The sequence below is a fragment of the Danio rerio genome, chromosome 2 (genome assembly GCF_052040795.2).
Source record: "Danio rerio strain M-AB ecotype USA chromosome 2, GRCz13ab, whole genome shotgun sequence".
Classification (NCBI taxonomy): Eukaryota; Metazoa; Chordata; class Actinopteri; order Cypriniformes; family Danionidae; genus Danio; species Danio rerio.
In genome coordinates this window covers 50,120,078-50,139,705 of record NC_141022.1, presented here as the reverse complement: position 1 = coordinate 50,139,705, position 19,628 = coordinate 50,120,078, and the positions used below count along the sequence as shown (strand labels likewise).

General features: G+C 34.1%; 2 protein-coding genes across 4 annotated transcripts in view; both read right to left on the bottom strand.

The window, feature by feature from the left end:
• The window catches only part of LOC147846486 (uncharacterized), a 480,702-nt gene that overhangs the window by 15,561 nt on the left and 445,513 nt on the right, over positions 1-19,628 (bottom strand). The gene's annotated exons all lie outside the window — the stretch shown is intronic.
• Positions 1-19,628, bottom strand: part of ephb1 (EPH receptor B1) — a 561,737-nt gene that overhangs the window by 122,147 nt on the left and 419,962 nt on the right. For all 3 annotated transcript variants that reach the window (XM_087241322.1, XM_087241321.1, XM_087241320.1), the window contains one exon: positions 7,005-7,340. In XM_087241322.1, the coding sequence (XP_087097448.1) occupies positions 7,005-7,340 (336 nt within the window). The remainder of the gene's footprint in view (positions 1-7,004; positions 7,341-19,628) is intronic.

Below are 19,628 nucleotides of genomic sequence, written 5' to 3'. Positions count from 1 at the left end.
TACATTACAATAAAGACACAGTAATATTGTCAGATGCAGATACAGACTGATTTTATAACACCAGGTTAAAATTTCTGGCCCATTTACAGCACTGACATACATCTAAAAAAAATATACGAAGAATAGACTTGGGTCTATATTCTGTATTTATAACCACCTCAGAGGACACTGGGGGTCATGAGTGACTGGCATTGTCATTTTGCGGGTTGCGGGCTGAAAAGTTTGGAAACCCCTGATCTATAGGACTGTAACAGATTCATTGAAATTTATCAAAAATGCTTGATTGCAGTTGTTGCTGCTAAGCGTGATCTAACCAGTTATTAAGTTTAGGTTGTATACTTAAACATAAAACAAATAAAACAGCTTCGGTCAAAATTAGCCCCATTCAGACTGTTTTCAATTGTATCAAACCACGTTTGTCCATATTGAGCAAGGTCAATTAAATTAAATTTAGCCTTTGAATGTCGCTTTAAGCTGAATACTAGTTGCAAAACAACTAGTAAAATAATATGGACTGTTATCATGATGAATTCCATAATGAATTTTAGTGTAATTTATTTTGTAAATAATTAATGAATTAATGAATTAAATATTATTAAATAAATTAGTGGTGAGGCAGTGGCGCAGTAGGTAGTGCTGTCGCCTCACAGCAAGAAGGTCGCTGGGTCGCCGGTTCGAACCTTGGCTCAGTTGCCGTTTCTGTGTGGAGTTTGCATGTTCTCCCTGCCTTCGCGTGGGTTTCCTCCGGGTGCTCCGCTTTCCCCCACAGTCCAAAAACATGTGGTACAGGTGAATTGCGCAAGCTAAATTGTCTGTAGTGTTTGAGCGTGTGTGTATGGATGTTTCCCAGAGATGGGTTGCGGCTGGAAGGGCATCCGCTGCGTAAAAACTTGCTGGATAATTTGGCGGTTCATTCCGCTGTGGCGACCCTGGATTAATAAAGGGACTAAGCCGACAAGAAAATGAATGAATGAATAAATTAGTGCTGTTTGAAAAGTATAACAGAGAGACATTTTATAACACATTTTGAACATAAAATAGTTTTAATAACACTTTCAGATCACAGTGGGGCTAATCCTTTCTTTTTTTTTTTTTTTTTTTTGGCCTTTTTGCCTTTAATAAGCGGATAGGACAGTGTTTCAGACATGAAGCAAAGTGGGAGAGATAGGGAAGGTTAATGTCTACGAGCCGGGGTTTGAACTCGGGATGCCCTGAAGTGCTACTGCACCATATGTAGGCATGCTTACCACTAGGCTATTGCGCTGACAGTGGGGCTAATCATGTTGTATTCAACTATTTATTTAATGAACACAACAAAAATACTGGTGCCTCTGCTTCAGTTATCTAGCTTTATCTTCTTGAGCATTCATACAAACCTCTACCTATCACAACTGTTTGGGCTAAGGACCTCAATGAGGATGTACACGTTTCATTTTCAGATCAGGTATGGGAGAGGTTTAAAATGTCTTTTAGAAATCAATCACCAAATTATACACTGGAAATTGCTGCGTAGGTTCTACTTGACTCCAACGAAACGTTTTTATATGAATCTCTCATCTTCTTCTAATTGTAATCTCTGTTTACAAGGATCTTTAGCACTTTTTTACATTTCTTTTGGGAATGTCCCTCTCTCTCTCCTTGACTCAGCTCTCACAGGATTTATCATACTTGTTGGGAACTGACATATGTTTGACTCCACGTCATTTTTTCATAAATGACTTTTGAGACCTTACTTTGTCCGTTCAACAAAGATGTCTTTTGTTAACTGCTCTCACAGCAGCAAAAAAAAAAAAAAAACTGGTCAACTGCTGGAGTCCTCCTCATACTATGGACAGACGAACCTGGACTGTTTATTTGTTGGACATTCTCCCGATGGAACTCTCAACTTCATGTATTCATGGTGCTAATATGAAAACTGTCAGTATATGGCGTTCAGCCTTTGATGTTGTGTCATCCTTTTTGAAGTTTTTGTAAAATTCCTTTGTAAAATTATTTGATTTGTTTATATATTTATTTATTATTCTTATTATTATTTTATACTTTTGAAGTCTACCAGGGGTGGGAGTGGGTTTTAAATTTACACTTGTTTTTTCTTTCCGTTTTATATTGTTTCCTGAAAAACTCTATAAACAGTTGTTAACAAAAAAATAAATAAAATACTGGTGAAATAATTGTTCTGGTTGATTTTGCCATGCAGTTAACATTAAATGCCCAATGAAACATTACAGCTATCTTTTGATTTAAAGCAAAAACAATGACTAATAACACAAATATGCAGTTTTTATTAATAAAAAGTTACTGCTTAATAAACTGACAAGCATTAAAGTAAAAAAATAATAAAAAAAAGCTGTTTTATTATTATTCCTTCTGATTCTATGTGAACATATCCGTCTTTACAATTAAACCGATAACAAGACAGAGGAATGCTATGGTTGATGTCCTTTTCAGAACATTCCTTTTCCAGCTGATTAAGGCTAAAAATACTGACAGCTAATCAGAATCCACTCTGCTTTAAGAGCACAAGGCGGCTCAATCTTCTCTTTCTGCCATTACTTTAAAACCAAAGAGGCGAAACTCAGCCTCAGATGTAAAATGAAGCTTGTAATCTACAGAGAGCATCAGAACAGAAGAGCCGCTGGCAGATCTCCACTGCGTTTGGCTTCCTTTGCTGCTCTCCAACCGACTGTTTCTAATTCTACAGAGTCTTCACACGTCCAAACAAACCCAAACACACTCCCTCGTCTGCTTTCCCTCAAGAGACACATGGAGACACTTGGTTTCTAATGCATGTTGTAACGATATCCTTCCTACGTTTTTTCTTATTTATTTGCATGCTAATGCCAGCAAGACCATAGCTGTGACTCATACTGTTGCTCAAGACAATTCAACCAAAAGAGCCCATTCCGTGAGGATTTTGATTATCAAAAGATAAGTATCAAATATCAAATATTGTTTACACCTTCTCAGAACAGTTTTTTTATAACCTAGCAAGCTAAGCAAAAAATAATTTAATAAATTATTTATTTATTTATTTATTTATTTATTTATTTATTTATTTATTTATTTATATTATTGATTATTTATTTATTAATTTATTATTATGGGCTGACGCAGTGGTGCAGTAGGTAGTGCTGTCGCCTCACAGCAAGAAGGTTGCTGGTTTGAGCCTCGGATGGGTCACTTGGCATTTTTGAGTTGAATTTGCATGTTCTCCCCACGTTCGCGTGGGTTTCCTCCTGGTGCTCCGGTTTCCCCCACAGTTTAAAGACATGTGGTAAGCTACAAGCTAAAATTGACTGTAGTGTATGTGAGTGAATGAGAGTGTATGGGTGTTTCTCAGTGATAGGTTGCAGCTGAATCATCCCTAAAAACTTAAAAATTATACAAGCAATTTATTCAAATAAACAAATGGTATTACACAAGCCTCACAGCACGAAGGTTGCTGGTTCGAGCCTCGGCTGGGTCAGTTGGCGTTTCTGTGTGGAGTTTTGATGTTCTCCCTGCATTCGCATGTGTTTCCTCCTGGTGCTCCGAATTGACATGCGGTACAGGTGAATTGGTTAGGCTAAATTGTCCATAGTGTACGAGTGTGTATGTGTTTCCCAGTGTTGGGTTACAGCTGGAAGGGCATCCGCTGCATAAAACAAAATGCTGGATAAGTTGGCAGTTCATTCCACTGTGGCGACCCCAGATTAATAAAGGGACTAAGCCAAAAAGAAAACGAATGAATTAATGTATTACACAAAGTGTCTTTGTCTTCAACGAAATACTAAAACATTGAAAAAACATGTAACTTTTTTTATTGTTTCTTAATTTATACCTTAGGGAAAAGGAATTTTCAGAAACATGTAAACCTCAAATTGTGTTTTCCGTTTAGAAATTGCTGACAAAAACAATCAAATGGACCTGCAGAATTATTTATGGGTGTGCACTCAAAAAAAAGGAAGTGCTCTAAAACCGTTTATCAACCACACAGCAATGCTTGACAAGCATTCAGCACTCGAGCGCCACTCGAGTTAAAAGTCTGCGTAAATTTCCACTTGTGTTGAATGAAAAACAAACGAACAAAGCGCATGAATCGGGGGTGGAGCTGTCAGCAGTCAAAACTTCATTTGCTCCATCGCCGAGACTGAACGTTTCCATGTTTTGAGGATGAGAATCTCCCCCGCACGCTAAATTATCCACAAGCTGCTCACTTTGATCCAGAAGGGGGGGCCGCGGTTCTGATTCTGAGTGCCCTCGTTTCGAAGCTGAATGTATTAAGGAATAGTGACACGATCAAGGCTGTTTTTTCCATACTGGTCGCACTGATAAAGATGAAAGCAGGCGAACCAGACGAAAGCGTCCCAGCGAGATCAGCACAAACTTTTAGCATACTGACTGCTGCGCTGCTTCTGTAGAGCGATTCAGTGAAACGCAGGAAAAAAAAATTGGAGATGACAGGGGGAGTGAAGATGGAGAGAGAGATGGGTTTCAAACACCATAAAAAATACAAATAAAAAAAAAACTGAAAGCTGAACTCTCAAGGAAATGATGCGGACGTGTATCTTTTAGCGCAGGTCAAACCGGGTTGATGTTTTCAATTTGGACTTCCTGCACAGTCCAGTGAGCAGCTCTGAATGTGGAAACTGAACACTTCACTCCTAATATGCTCCAATCAGCGCTATTGAGGCCGAACGACCACTTGGAGACTTTTTTAACAGGAAATGAAACGAGAAACTAGATTGGTGAAGGTGATGGAAATAGTAACAGAGGTGGAGAAAGAAAAAAAAAGGATGACTGGTTAGACTGTGTGTGAGACAGGGCATTAAAAGGGAAAACCTTCATTGCACCATAGTGTTAAAATAATATCAACCTAACCATTTTAAGTACATTTACTCATTTAGCAGATGATTTTATCCAAAGTGACTTACAAATTAAGGATAAAAGGAGGGCTTCAAATCAGAGCAGATCCACATTTATATTTCACTTATATTTACCAAAGCAGAATGAACTGCCATAGTAATATAATATAATATAATATAATATAATATAATATAATATAATATAATATAATATAATATAATATAATATAATATAATATAACACAATATAACATAATATAATATAATATAATATAATATAATATAATAGTATAATATAATATAATATAATATAATATAATATAATATAATATAATATAATATAATATAATATAATATAATATAACACAATATAACATAATATAATATAATATAATATAATATAATATAATATAATATAATATAATAAAATAAAATAAAATAAAATATAATATAATATAATATAATATAATATAATATAATATAATATAATAATATAATATAGTATAATATAATATAATATAATATAATATAATATAATATAATATAATATAATATAATATAATATAATAATATAATATAATATAATATAATATAGTATAATATAATATAATATAATATAATATAATATAATATAATATAATATAATATAATATAATATAATATAATATAATATAATATAATATAATATAATATAATATAAAAAGTTTAAAAGTAATACATTTCACAACCAACTGAAAAAGTACAATATAGAAAAAAACAAAATTAATGAAAAATAATAAATAAATAACATAAATAAATAACCTGTATTTATAATCAAGTGTTCAAATTGGAGTTAAAACTAAATTATAATTTAAATACACACACACACACACACACACACACACATACAATATACTGAGATTTTCATGCACAACCATTTCTAGGGTTTACAGAGAATGGTTGGAAAAAAGAGAAAATATTGAGTGAGCGGCAATTCTGTGGGCGCAAATGCCTTGTTGATGATAGAGGTCAGAGGAGAATGGCCAGACTGGTTCCAGCTGATAGAAAGGCAACTGTTTCTCAAATAAATACTCATTACAACAGAGGTCTGCATAAGAGCATCTCTGCATGAACAACATTGAGGTGGATAGGCTACAGCAGTTGATGACCATGACCATCCCTTTATGACCACAGTGTACCCATCTTCTGATGGCTACTTCCAGCAGGATAGTCATTAACATTATGGCAGCCGATAAATCTGTAGCAACTACATGATGCTATCATTTTAATATGTAACAAAATCTCTGAGGAATATTTCCAGTACCTTGTTCAATCAAGGATTAACGCAGTTCTGAAGGCAAAAGGCGTCCAACCTGGTACTAGTAAGGTGTACCTAATAAAGTGGCCAGTGATTGTGTATACAATATACAAAATATAGGATGCTAAATTCTGTTAAGGAAGTTTTCCAAGGAAGACTATTTTTATTCTTATTATAAATAAAAAAAAAACATATATTTTAATAAATGTAGCCATTTTTTGGTAGAGAATACAACATTTTAAAATAATAATGGTAAAAACTGAACTTACCAAATATTTGTATGACCAAAACTTGCAATAACACAAGACAGCTGTCACAAATTGTACAGTAAGACCACTTAAACTAGTTTATATCAAGACCAATCCATCCAACAAACACCACTGCACCAGTTAACACCGACAACCAAGAACAATGACACTGAGACACAGTTGATTTTATATCCGTATATACCTTGGTTAACTGACAGCTTGTGACACGCTCCCTATTGTACTTTGAATATTGGGTCTGAAATCACATGTAAGTATGACACCATAAGCACTATTTATTTAACTGTGAACAATGTAGTATCTTGATATTCATCGGCTGCTAATATGATTTCACTATTTAGAATTTGCAAATACTTTTCTGGAGTTATATTATTAAGAAGAAAGTCTGAATGTGTGAATATAAAATCAACTTCAATCACCATGACTAGCTTCCACCCTGAACAAACCACCACTAATTATTCTAAACAGGCTTCGGGAATATAAACTGTTGTAACACATTTCTTCATTCTCCATTGCTGTGAACTGTATTGATTTCATAAGCCGGTTTAATCAAGCATAATCCTGTTTGGCTCCATTAAAGAGCTCTTACTGACTCACCGGCCTGGTTGGTGGTGATGTCTATGGAGACATGTTGGGCAGGGTACGGGCTCTTGTTGGAGACACCATTGACCGCCTGGATCTCGAACGTGTAGAGTGTGTGAGCCAGCAGGTTACTGATGAACACTCTGGAATCGGTCAGTCCCAGCTGACGCGGCTGAAACTCCACATTGTCGTCACAGTGAGAGCACGAGCGCCGGTCCGCCTGGCACTTCTTACACACGATGTTGTACGTGACGTCCTCGCGACCACCAGTTTCACGCGGAGAATGCCATTCCAGGGTCACGGACGTCTCATTCACAATGGAGATCACGTTTCGGGGTCCAGAAGGAACACCTGAGGAGACAGTATAGAGGAAAACACGTGAGGATTAATCACTCTGTGTGTGGTATATGTGGTATTTATGTTACCTTTGTTGCTTATTTTTAATCAGTGTGACTCAGGAATCATTTGAACTGAGGCAACTGATTCATATTTCATTTTGTTTTACATTGGTTGCTCTTTTTTTGTGGGCCATAAATGTTTGAATCATTTGAACTGATTCAAATGATTCACAAATCATCTATATTATATTTCTCTTTTGTAAGTTGCTTTGAATTAGTTTGACTCAGTAATCAATTCAACTGAATCAACTGATTCACATAGATTTACTTTGGTTTCTCTCTTTTGTGAGTTGCTCTAAATTGACTCATAAATGAGTTGTTGTTTTTTAACTTACTGAAATGATTCAATTAGTTCAACCAATTCAATGGGTTCACAAGTCATCTTTAATTTTATTTGCCTTTGGTAAGTTGTTTTAAATCATTTTGACTCATTAATGCATAGCTTAAATGAACGGAATCAGCCAATTCAGTTGATTCAATAATCACATTTATTTTATTTTATTTTATTTTTTTCTCCTCTTAGTTGTTTTGAATCAGTTAAATAAATACATTGCATAATCGAGCCAACCAAGTCAACTGATTCACAAAATCATCTTTACTGTTATTACTATTTTTGAAAATTGCATTGAATCAGTTTGACTCAAGAAAGTATAAAGCATTTGGAGCTGGTCCGTATAAATGATTCACAAATCACCTTTAATTTAGTTTCAGTATTGATAATATGAACTGCATGACTGAACTTAATCAAATCAATTGATTCACAAATCATCTTTAATTTTATTTGTCTTTTGTAAACTGTTTTGATTCAGTTTGACTCAGGAATCATTTAAACTAAAGCAGCTGATTCACATATCATATTTACTTTAGTGTACTTTTTTGGTGAGTTGCTCTAAATCCGTTTGACTCATAAATTTGTGAATCATTTGACTCAATTGATTCAATCAGATTTTAAAACATCTTTACTTTTTCATGCCATTTGAAAATATTTTAAATAGTTTGATCATCTTCAATTAGAATCATTTGAGCTGACTGATACATTTCAATTCATTCACAAATCAGCTTTACTTTTGTTTCTCTTTTGTAAGTTTTGTTTTAAATCAGTTGGACTCAGGAATCAATTGAACTGAATCAACTCCTTCACATAGATTTACTTTGGTTGCTCTTTTTTTGTGAGTTGCTCTAAATAGGTTTGACTCATAAATGTGTGAATCTTTTGAACTCACTGAACCAATTCAATTAGTTTAACCAATTCAATCAATTCACAAATTATCTTTAATTTTATTTGCCTTTGGTAAGTTGTTTTGAATCAGTTTGACTCATTAATGCATGGCTAAAATGAACTGATTCAGCCAATTCAGTTGATTCAAAAATCCACTTTATTTTAGAAGGAACTGATTCACATATGATACATCAGTTTGACTCATAAACGTCTGAATCATTTAAACTGGCTCAATTGATTCAAGTAGTTTATAAATCATATTTATTTTTGTATGTCGCATAAAAAATAGTTTGACTCGTGGATCATTTGATTATCTTTAATAATGTCGATCTTATTTGTAAGTCGCTTTAAATTAATTTGACTAATAAATGTGTGAATCAATAAGTGAATATTTGAACTAATCATTTGATCATTTACAGTCATCCAGGCTATAATTCCAGTTCTATAATTACAACTCCTACAAAGTGTTTTATTAAATGACAGTAAGTGCTACAACTGACTCATTGTAGATTAAGACCTTTTCTAATTAATCTACAACACAAATGTATGATTTCAAATGTATGCAGATAACAGAATGATGTTAACAGATGATAACAAGATGCCACTAAAGGCTGGGTGGTCTTTTGTGGCTGTTTGAATACATTTGACCAAATAAGCGCCTGTGCTATGAAAGCAGTCTGACCAAATGCATTTTCAGCTCGGAAAGTGGTTGAAAGTGGACAAGCTCAAAATCCTCCAAACACCTGCATTGAGTGTTTTTCAAATTGTTGAATGCATCAATGTCAAGGTCAGGGTATCGTTTACTGTCTTGTTTTGGATAAGAAAAACAGAACCGCAGCAAAAAAATAAAAATAAATAAATAAATTATGGTTGCGCTTGCTCCAAAAAAAAAAAAAAGAAGAAAAAAGAAGATTAATTATTATGGTTGCTCTTTCAAAAAACAAAAACAAAAAAAAAAAACAATAATAATAATTAGAAAAAATATATATGTGGTTGCTCTTGCCCAATAAAAACATAAATAAATAAAATAAAATACTTATATTTATATATAAATATTTAAATAAAAATGCTTTGTAATAAATAATAAATATGGACTTATTTTGTAAGACTTTTTACATCTAACTTAAATTAAATTGTTTTAAAACCATTGCTCAGCATATACAAGTACACTCCTTTTTAAAAATGAATATTTTATTCAATTTCTTAGTAATAAACGTTAATAATTATGGTGCATTTTAAACAAATCATTACAAAAATATATATATTAAAGAGTTATATACATTAAAATAAGAGTTTGGTCACCGAACATCTTTAGGAATAAAAAGATAATACATTTACATTTAAAAAAAGTTATTGGAAACTAAATTTCAACAAATTTCTTTATATGTTTATGTTTCTCTAGATTTTTTTCTGTTTATTTACATTTTATTTAATATTTTCCAAAACATAATAATTTGTTTTCTTTAGATTAATTCCAACTTTGGTTTTGGTACTGACTGATCTAATGTATATATGGTGGCACAGTGGGTAGCGCTGTAACCTGACAGCAAGTAGGTCGCTGGTTAGAGCCTCGAGCCCAGATTAATAAAGGGACTAAGCCAAAAAGAAACTGAATGAATGAATGTATATTATTATTATTATTATTATTATTATTATTATTATTATTATTATTATTATTATTATTAATAATAATAATAATAATAATAATAATAATAATAATAATAATAATAATAATAATATAAAATATTAATTTAAAAAAATATATGTGAGGGTGAGAGGTGTATTTATGCTAAACAATAAGTACACATACATGCATAGATACATCCGGAAAGTATTCAATTCACCAATCAGGCTTGTATAGTAGAGTGGCCAGGCGGAAGCCACTCCCCACCTGGAATTTGCCGAAAGGCATCTGAAGGACTCTTAGACCATAAGAAACAACATTCAATGACCCACAAATGACTCAAAGCACACAGCCAAAATATCAATGGAGTGGATTCACAACAACTCATGAATGTCCCTGAGTAGCCCAGCCAGAGTCCAGACCTAAATCCTATTGAACATCTCTGGAGAGATCTGAAAATGGCTGTAGACCGTCACTTCCCAACCAACCTAGAGCTTGTAAGGTACTGCAAAGAGGAATGGGCAAAAATTCACAAAGACAGGTGTGGCAAGCTTGTGGCATCATATTCAGAAAGACTTGAGGCTGTAAATGCTGCCAATGGTGCATCAACAAAGTATTGAGCAAAGGCAGAGAATACTTCTGTACATGTGACTTTTCAGGTTTTTTTATTTTTAATAAATTTGCAACAATTAAAAAAAAATATCACATTGTCATTATGGGGTATTGTGTGTAGAATTTTGAGGAAATACATTAATTTAATAAATTTTGAAATAAAATCGTAATGTTAAAAAAAAACAAACAAACAAAAAATTGAAGCACGTGTACTTAAAGTGAAGTATGAATAATTTCCGGATGCAATGTACATACATACATAAATATTTGAAATAAAACATTAAGTAAATGATGACAGAATTGATTTATAAATAAACTAATCTTTATTGAAAATCTTGTTTTCTTATAAAATCTCTCCAGGTATATTTTATCACAGTTGCTTCTTACAGGAGATTTTCCATTAGTGTGCAGAATGTCGGCTGATGATATGTCACAGCTAACCTTTTCCGCCACAAATATGCATTTTCTACTTAACTCCAAGAAATTCTAACAGAATGTAGCTGTGTTGTGCGTTTTCTTTTAGCTCGGTCCCAGAGCGACGTGTAACTGTTTATAATTACCATTCAGAGCGGCGGCCCCCGAGCGGCCGTACATCAGCCCACAAACTCAACACGAGAGCAGCTTTTCATCAACAGGAGGAACGAGGGATAAAAAACACAAGGCTTTGGTAACAGCTCTTTATCACAACCTCCTGGATCCATTCCTACACATTCAACCTTCCTAGTACAGCCGCAGGGAAAAAACATATTGTGTTTCTGATAAAGCATTGACTTCCCCCAGTGCACAGAACATCCGGCCAGAAACTGAGGATTTACAGATCACTGAAAGGTTGTGATGTTAACTATAGACCGTGACAGAAGTTGATGAGAGCCAGGAAGAGTTCTGGTTCCGATTTGATTTTTTTTTAATGACCAGCCTCTTCCACAAGAGCATTTGAGTGACTTCTCCTTGAAATATCAAACCTGGTGAGGAGACGTTCCAGCGCTTGTAGAAAGAGTAGGATTATTTCGCTCAAGTCGAGACACAATGCGCTATTGTGCAGACAGGGCCTTGTGGGATATGTCAGGGGCTGCTGGGACCCTAAGCAGGGAGAACTGATGACAGAAGGGACTTTAAACTCTGATGACCCCAAAAATTAGGGAAGTCAGTGCAAGGGAAGCTCTCAACAACAACAACAAAAAGTTCTGGTCCTGACTCATGTTTAACTACAAAAATAAACAAAACCTCATACAGTATTTATGGCTCAAAGAAATTATTATTATTACAAATAAAAACAAAGATTAAAAAAAAAATTAAATCGTTTGTTTATCGGTTTGTTTGTTTGTTTGTGGATGGGCAGTTGGGCACAAAAAATGAAACGAAAAAAATGAAACAAAACAAAAAAACTAAATAAAACAAAACACAAAAAACTAAATAAAACAAAACACAAAATAAAACTAAAAAAACAACAACAACTAAATAACACAAAATAAAAACAATAAGAAAATAAAAACAAAACAAAAGCAAAAAACAAAACACAAAAAACTAAATAAAACAAAAGCACAAAAACAAAAACAAAACACAAAATAAAACGAAACAAAAAAATAATAAAACAAAAGCAAAAAAACAAAACACAAAATAAAACAAAACAAAAATACTAAATAAAACAAAAGCAAAAACAAAACAAAACAAAACACAAAACAAAAAAACTAAATAAAACAAAAGCAAAAAACAAAACACAAAAAACTAAATAAAACAAAAACACAAAAACAAAACAAAACACAAAATAAAACAACACAAAACAAAACAAAAAATTAATAAACCAAAAGCAAAAAAATAAAACACAAAATAAAACAAAACAAAAAACTATATAAAACAAAAGCATAAACAAAACAAAGCAAAACACTGAATTAAACAAAACAAAAAAATAACACAAAAGCAAAAAACAAAACAAAACACAAAATAAAACAAAACAAAAAAAACTAAATAAAACAAAAGCAAAGAAACACAAAAATCGAAATAAAACAAAACAAAACACAAAATAAAACAAAACAAAAATCTAAATAACACACAAGCAAAAAACAAACAAAAAAACACAAAATAAAACAAAAACAAAAAAAACTAAATAACACAAAAGCAAAAACAAAACACAAAATAAAACAAAACAAAACTAAAAAACTAAATAAAACAAAAGCAAAAAACTAAACACAAAATAAAACAAAACAAAACACAAAAAACTAAATAAAACAAAACACAAAATAAAACAAAACAAAAAAAAACTAAATAACACAAAAGCAAAAAACAAAAAAAACAAAACACAAAATACTAAAAAAAAAAAAAAAACACAAAATTAAACAAAACAAATCCAAAAAACAACATAAAACAAAAGCAAACAAAAAAACACAAAATAAAATAAAATAAATTAAAAATAAGCAAAAACAAAACAAAACAAAACAAAACAAAACAAAACAATGTGTGAATGTTTGGGAAATGGCACAAAACAAGTCTAAAGGGTGATAAAGTTTATCAAACAAACACTAAGTACATAAATACAATAAAGGTCGGTTAGCATCATATCAGATTATTATTTCACTCAAGCAGTGTCACAATATGCTATTGTGCAGACATAGGCCTTGTGGGACATGTCAGGGGAAGCTGGGACCCTGAATGGGCAGAGCTGATGACAAAACTGACTTTGAACTCTGGCGACCCCAAATATTAGGGATCAGTCTAGGAGTAGGTGCTTTAAATTGAGCGGAAAAGTCTTCTGAGAGCTCTCCATATTTTTAATATTCATTCATTCTTTTTCTTTTCTGCTTAGTCCCTGTATTATTCAGGGGTCGCCACAGTTGAATGAACCGACAGCTTTTCCAGCATTTTTTACGCAACCCCACACTGGGAAAGACCCATGTATTTTAGCATTCACACACATACACTATGGCCAACTTAGCTTATTCAATTTACCTGTACCGCATGTCCTCAGCCTTGTGGGGGAAACCGGAGTACCTAGAGGAAACCCACACATGGGGAGAACATGCAAACTCCACATAGAAATGCCAACTGACCCAGCCGGGGCTCGGACCAGTGACCGCTATGGCTATATTTCAATAGATAAAATATAAAATCCATAATATAATAAAATACAATACTGCATATTTTTTTTTAAATATATATATATGTCGGGAGAAAACATTTAACCAAATTTAACCAACAAAAAGTTGGGAAAATAACTTTTCCCAAATTAATAAAAAAAAAATGATAAAAGCAGAATTAATTAATTGTTTGTTTATTTGTTTGTGGATGGGCTGTTGGGAACAAAACAGAAACAAAACAAAACAAAACAAAACAAAACAAAACAAAACAAAACAAAACAAAACAAAACAAAACAAAACAAAACAAAACAAAACAAAACAAAACAAAACAAAACAAAACAAAGAGTGTAAAAATAAAATTAATGCATGAAAGTTTGTGAAATGTCGCAAAACAAATCAAAAGGGAGATTAAGTATATAAAAACAAAGCAACAAATAAAAAAAAAAAAATTTGGTTATCATCATGGTTAATACAAAACAAACATTTAAATAAAATAAAATAAATTACAACCAACAAGAAAAAACATAAAAATAAAAAATAACAATATTTGTGAAATTTTTGAAAATGTCACAAAACAAATGGGTGTTAAAGTCTATCAAACAAAGCAATAAATAAATAAATAAATTAATTAATTAAAATTGTATCTATTACTCCGCCCACATACAGCCAGCAAAAAGCAGACACAACAGATCTAAAGTTTAAAAGATGCTTGCTCAGCTGTTTAACTGTCAGCTTATGATTTGAATCTGGAAGAAAGTAATTCCTCATACAAAAGGGTTTTTGAGACTCTCCATGTTTGATTTTGTTTTTATATACACAATAAAACCGTCAAACTGTTGTATAAACGCAATATCACACTCGTAGCAGTGCCAAATGGCTGTATATCGGCACTGGTGGGGGCACTAAGGCACTCCTTCCACTAGTGCTGATATACAGCCATATCGCACTGCTACTCCTGTCATATTGCTCATTTAAACAATTTATGAAACAAAACAAAAGTAGAAAGAAAATAAAATCAATTACAAAAAACAAGAAACAAAATAAATAAATAAATAAATAAATAAATAAATAAATAAAACAAATGTGTGAAATTTAAGGAAATTTCGCTAAACAAAACTAGGATCATACACTCACCAGACACTTTATTATGCACACATTACTAGTGCCAAGTAAGAACTGCCTTAAACATTTGTGGCATAGATTCAACAAGCTACTGGAAATATTTCTCAGAGATTTTGGTCCATATTGACATGATAGCATCACACAGTTGCTACAGATTTATCGTCTGCACATCCATGATGCGAATCTCCCGTTCCACCACATCCCAAAGATGCTCTATTTGACTGAGTTCTGGTGATTGTGGAGGCCATTTGAGTACAGTGAACTCATTGTCATGTTCAAGAAACCAGTCTGAGATGATTTGTGCTTTATGAAATGGTGCGTTATCCTGCTGGAAGTAGCCATCAGAAGATGGGTACACTGTGGTCATACAGGGATGGACATGGTCAGAAACAAAACTCAGGTAAACTGGTGTGCTGACAAGACATTCAATGTGTTTGACTGATTAGAAATTTGTTAACAATCAGTTTAACAGGTGCACCTAATAAAGTGGCCAGTCAGTGTATAATTTACTAAAAAATATATATATATATAAATCAAAAAAGCAACACACACACAAATGCATGTATACATTAAGTGAAATTTAGTAACACAACTTATCAAAAAAAAAAAAAAAATCTAAAGAAAATAAAACAAATTCCAACCAATAAGATCAACATCAGACCTCTTTTTTTTAATACCAAAGATAAAATATATCATAAAAAATGTCATTCATTCTTCTGAGGTTAATGCTCAACTCAACATACTCTAAAGCCAAGCCGTTTAACTTTTATAACTGCTTATTTCCACTGAAAAATGATGGAAACTATTTGAGTTCATTTTATTTAAGAGTAGCAGACTTTGTGCCCTACTGAGGAAACCGGGCCATGGATGTTTATAAAAGGTCTGCACGGGTCCATAAAGCAGCGGCTCTATTCTGCACTGTTAGCAGGGAGTGTTTCATTCAGACAGTGAGCTGGTCCCTATCCAAACAGCAGGGCTTTGCTTACACCACAGTTAACACCCAAAGCACTGTTTGATTAGGTGCCACGACAGCAAAGATGTCTTACTCACTATATCTCACAGTCAGGCTTAAGGAAAGCAGAGGGGGAAAGGTAAGAAAGCAAGAGGAAGGAGGAGAAAAAGAACAAGTGGGAAAAAGTGGAGGTGGGCCATTTCTGGAACTAGGCCAAAAAATGTGTGTGTGTGTGTGTGGGTACAGAATGAGGCCATGAGATACAGCCGCTTCTAACACAATTAAGCTGCTCCCAAAGGAAATCCAAGCACACCGAGAGCAGCATCACTGTAACTGTCAGCATATGAAACTGCACTGATAGAATGTGTTTACCTCCCAGTATAGATGTATATAGAGTATGTGTGTATATCTGTGTATACTTGTTTATGTGGTTTATGAGGACAAATTTGTAAATGTGGTGATGTTGGTATATGACAAGTTTAAGATGGTTTACGAGGACATGCAGTGTGTCCTCATAATTCAAAACACTTGAAAAAGGTCATACTTAGCCAAATCTTTTTACATATAAAGTTGGGTTTAATGTGGGTTTAGGGGTAGGATAAGGCAAAATTCATTCATTTTCTTGTCGGCTTAGTCCCTTTATTAATCCGGGGTCGCCACTGCGGAATGAACCGCCAACTTATCCAGCAAGTTTTTACGCAGCGGATGCCCTTCCAGCCGCAACCCATCTCTGGGAAACATCCACACACACATTCGCACACACACACTACAAACAATTTAGCCTACCCAGTTCACCTATACCGCATGTCTTTGGACTGTGGGGGAAACCGGAGCACCCGGAGGAAACCCACGCGAAGGCAGGGAGAACATGCAAACTCCACACAGAAACGCCAACTGAGTCGAGGTTCGAACCAGCGACCTTCTTGCTGTGAGGCGACACCACTACCTACTGCGCCACTGCCTCGCCCAGTATGTGTGTATATTTGTGTATACTTGTTTATGTGATTTATGAGGACAAATTTGTAAATGTTGTGATGTTGGTATATGACAAGTTTAAGATGGTTTACGAGGACATGCAGTGTGTCCTCATAATTCAAAACACTTAAAAAAGGTCATACTTAGCCAAATCTTTTTACATTTAAAGTTGGACACGTTTAATGTGGGTTTAGGGGTAGGATAAGGCAAAATTCATTCATTCATTTTCTTGTCGGCTTAGTCCCTTTATTAATCCGGGGTCGCCACTGCGGAATGAACCGCCAACTTATCCAGCAAGTTTTTACGCAGCGGATGCCTTTCCAGCCGCAACCCATCTCTGGGAAATATCCACACACACATTCGCACACACACAATACGGACAATTTAGCCTACCCAATTCACCTGTACCGAATGTCTTTGGACTGTGGGGGAAACCGGAGCACCCGGAGGAAACCCACGCGAAGGCAGGGAGAACATGCAAACTCCACACAGAAACGCCAAGTGAGCCGAGGTTCGAACCAGCGAATTTCTTGCTGTGAGGCGACAGCACTACCTACTGCGCCACTGCCTCGCCCGATAAGGCAATATAATAAGACATTTTTACAGTATAAATTGCACATACTGTAGGTCCTTGTAAACCACATATACAAGTGTGTGTATGTTTAAATAAATACCACCATTACAGTATAAAATTGTGCATATGCTTATTCTGCATTAGACTACATATTCTCTTCTATTAGGATGACCTGGTTCATACTGCAGATCGCCCAAATCCTCAATAACAAATTGTTCAGGACCTCCCTGTAAAATAGCACTAATTTTGATCATTTCATAGGCATGTTTGCACAATTATCTCATTCAGTATAATTTCTTTGGTGAATTGGGTGCTAAAACTACAAAGGCAATCTGTGCAATCAAGTTAATCCGTGGGTGCATTAATGATTAATTTTACTCACCCAAACATGTTTATACATTGGAGTCTTTTTTTTATAGGTTTCCCAGCCTCTTTCTAAGCACATTACTTAGCACATACAGTAGATTTGATTCAACTTTATTGTCAATACACATGTACAAGTGCAAGGCAACGACATGCAGTTTAATTCAATTCAATTCAGCTTTATTTGTATAGCGCTTTTACAATGTAGATTGTGTCAAAGCAGCTTCACATACATGGTCATAGTAACTTGAACAGTGTGGTTCAGGTTTTAGTGTTTAAGTTCAGTTCAGTTCAGTTTAGCTCAGTTCAGTGTGATTTAATCATTACTGAGAGTTCAAACACTGAAGAGCCAATTCATCGATGCGTAGCTCTACCAATCCTGAACCATGCGAGGCAGTGGCGACAGCGGAGAGGGAAAAAAAAACTTCACTAAAAAAAACTAGTTTAGGTCTAACCAGCAGTGCGATAGCAGCAAGTGCAGGAAACAGGTATAAGTTATAAAGTGCAGTTATAGAAAAACTATGGTGATATATACAGATGGATGTACTATGAACGTTATATACAGGTTGTATTAGCTATGCACAGAGCTTTACAATAAATAAATATATGTAGAGGTTGCTATTAATAATAAGAAGTATGCAGATAGATACAATTACAATTGTATTCACCTTATTCTCTACATTGACGAGCGGGCGCTGCCATTCGAATCTTTTTGGCTCGAGACTTCCGGTCTCATTCACTTCCATTCATTTACTGACGTTAAAAACTGCTCGTTACGCTGATTGATGTTGCAATTTGATTTTTTTTTTATTATATTATTCTACTTGGTCTGTATAGTCATGAAAACATTTGTTTGTAGAGCAAGCAGTTTGACCATTTTCTGCCGTTTATTATTCCTAGTCATTTCTCCCATAGGCGACTGAATTGGAAGTTCTAAGACAATCGCGATAACAGGCGCACTTCCGCATTTTCGAATAAGGTCAATATGCACAGTGGGTGTGTACATAATTACAAATGTTCATGTGCAGTGGGTATGTACAGTTCAAATAAGTGAATCAGTGCAATGAATATGTTCAAATGTTGAATAATGCAGTGATTGTGAGAAGTATAGGTTAGAGGAGAGTGGGGAGCCATTTCATTAATATTTTAGTGTTTTAAGCCTAAAGTACTTAACTGTTTTGCTGTTTGATGGGGTATATTGTCTTGAATGAAAATGTTGGTCTGATTGGGTGACAAATGCAAGGAAGGACAATCAGGTTTGGTTCGGGACTCTGGCCTAGCCATTTCATTATTACTTCTGTGTTTTCAGCCTTAAGTAACTACTTTAAATGTTTTGCTGTTTGACAGGGTATATTGTCCTGCATGTGTAATGCTGGGCTGATTTGGTCACAAATGCAAGGAAAGACAATCAGGTTTAGTTCAGAACTCTGGATTAGCCATTTCATTATTATTTCTGTGTTTTCAGCTTAAAGTATTTAAATTTTTTGCTGTTTGATGGGGTATATTTCCTTGTTTGAAAATGTTGGTCTAATTAGGAGACAAATGCAAGGAAAGACAATCAGGTTTAGTTCAGGACTAGGAACTAGCCATTTCATTATTATTTCTGTGCTTTTAGCCTTAAGAAACAACTTTAACTGTTTTGCTGTTTGATGAGGTACATTGCCTTGCATGAAAATGTTGGGCTGACTGGGTGACAAATGCAAGGAAGGACAATCAGGTTTAGTTCAGG